The sequence below is a fragment of the Salvelinus alpinus genome, chromosome 24, assembly GCF_045679555.1.
Source record: "Salvelinus alpinus chromosome 24, SLU_Salpinus.1, whole genome shotgun sequence".
In the NCBI taxonomy this organism is placed as follows: Eukaryota; Metazoa; Chordata; class Actinopteri; order Salmoniformes; family Salmonidae; genus Salvelinus; species Salvelinus alpinus.
In genome coordinates, this window is record NC_092109.1 from 43,180,937 (window position 1) to 43,183,436 (window position 2,500).

The 2,500-nt window shown below is 42.1% G+C and overlaps 1 protein-coding gene across 4 annotated transcripts in view; it reads left to right on the top strand.

Moving 5' to 3' along the window:
* Positions 1-2,500, top strand: part of LOC139552872 (rho guanine nucleotide exchange factor TIAM1-like) — a 204,571-nt gene that overhangs the window by 86,323 nt on the left and 115,748 nt on the right. For all 4 annotated transcript variants that reach the window (XM_071364985.1, XM_071364984.1, XM_071364987.1 and 1 more), the window contains one exon: positions 1-72. This exon is cut by the window's left edge and continues 677 nt beyond it. In XM_071364985.1, the coding sequence (XP_071221086.1) occupies positions 1-72 (72 nt within the window). The remainder of the gene's footprint in view (positions 73-2,500) is intronic.

Genomic DNA, 2,500 nt, shown 5'->3' on the forward strand with positions numbered 1-2,500 from the left:
AGGAAGAGGAGGGAGAAGAGGAAGAGGATGAGGAGGAGGAGGAAGAGACGGTCAGTTCCAGAGGAACTGCAGGTACGTGGAAGCAACGACACACACACACACACACACATTGGGCTATGCCGTACATGACATTTTGTCAGATGGTAACTGTCATTACAAATGACTGCTGGTCTCACGGTAACTGACTGTTGGTTAACATAAACATATCTCCAGGCCTCCATCCATACTAGCCTTTGAAACATCTACGATACTATCTATTTAATATACGCTGTCACAAAAAAATCGAATTATTTATTTTATTCAGGTCTAAAGAAACGTTATGATATGAAGAAAATGTTTTTTTCAGAAAAATAGAATAGTATATTCTGTCGGTCCTACTGTATCTGATCTGACTAGCGTGCCAATGACAGCCTAGCCGTTATGCAAGTTCATTTAGCGAACAAGATATGTCTCTAAATTCATTGCTATTATCTGATTTTATAGTAAGAAGAAGATCATTTAACTTCCCCAGCCAGAGAGCTATGTTGAGTGAAACAGATACTACACGCTAAATTAGAGTTAATTTTATTTATTAGATATTCATTTTTATATTATTTATTTATTCTCTTTAGGTGAGAATGATACACACCTTAGAATGTCTTATACAGCGTATGGATGTCATGACGTGACTAATATTGAGGATTTTGCAGAATAAATTCTCGCTCTCTGTTCCGTGCCTCAGGCTGCACACGCTGTTCTCTCATCATACTATCATCTTCTCTCTCATCATACTATCATCTTCTCTCTCATCATACTATCATCTTCTCTCTCATCATACTATCATCTTCTCTCTCATCATACTATCATCTTCTCTCTCATCATACTATCATCTTCTCTCTCATCATACTATCATCTTCTCTCTCATCATACTATCATCTTCTCTCTCATCATACTATCATCTTCTCTCTCATCATACTATCATCTTCTCTCTCATCATACTATCATCTTCTCTCTCATCATACTATCATCTTCTCTCTCATCATACTATCATCTTCTCTCTCATCATACTATCATCTTCTCTCTCATCATACTATCATCTTCTCTCTCATCATACTATCATCTTCTCTCTCATCATACTATCATCTTCTCTCTCATCATACTATCATCTTCTCTCTCATCATACTATCATCTTCTCTCTCATCATACTATCATCTTCTCTCTCATCATACTATCATCTTCTCTCTCATCATACTATCATCTTCTCTCCCGTCAGACTATTCTCAATTTAATCTGGTCTTTACTAATATGTGAAAGTAGTTTAGATTTAAAACGGTCCGTTATCAAAAATGGGCAGGAACCGGAACAGGAACAGGAACAGGAACCGGAACAGGAACAGGAACAGGAACCGGAACAGGGGCAGGGGCAGGGGGGGAAAAAGACATGTCATCGTGTAAATACTGGAATAGTGAATGGAGGCTATTCCCTTTTCAATCATGGCATACAGGTAGGTTACTACGGTGTTATAGCAGAGCAGGTAGGATACTACGGTGTCATAGCAGAGCAGGTAGGATACTACGGTGTTATAGCAGAGCAGGTAGGATACTACGGTGTCATAGTAGAGCAGGTAGGATACTACGGTGTCATAGCAGAGCAGGTAGGATACTACGGTGTCATAGCAGAGCAGGTAGGTTACTACGGTGTTATAACAGAGCAGGTAGGATACTACGGTGTCATAGCAGAGCAGGTAGGATAATACGGTGTTATAGCAGAGCAGGTAGGATACTACGGTGTTATAACAGAGCAGGTAGGATCCTACGGTGTTATAACAGAGCAGGTAGGATACTACGGTGTCATAGCAGAGCAGGTAGGATACTACGGTGTCATAGCAGAGCAGGTAGGATACTACGGTGTTATATCAGAGCAGGTAGGATACTACGGTGTCATAGCAGAGCAGGTAGGATACTACGGTGTCATAGCAGAGCAGGTAGGATACTACGGTGTTATATCAGAGCAGGTAGGATACTACGGTGTCATAGCAGAGCAGGTAGGATACTACGGTGTCATAGCAGAGCAGGTAGGATACTACGGTGTCATAGCAGAGCAGGAAGGATACTACGGTGTCATAGCAGAGCAGGTAGGATACTACGGTGTCATAGCAGAGCAGGTAGGATCCTACGGTGTCATAGCAGAGCAGGTAGGATACTACGGTGTCATAGCAGAGCAGGTAGGATCCTACGGTGTTATAGCAGAGCAGGTAGGATACTACGGTGTCATAGCAGAGCAGGTAGGATACTACGGTGTTATAGCAGAGCAGGTAGGATACTACGGTGTCATAGTAGAGCAGGTAGGATACTACGGTGTCATAGCAGAGCAGGTAGGATACTACGGTGTTATAGCAGAGCAGGTAGAATACTACGGTGTCATAGCAGAGCAGGTAGGATACTACGGTGTCATAGCAGAGCAGGTAGGATACTACGGTGTCATAGCAGAGCAGGTAGGATCCTACGGTGTCATAGTAGAG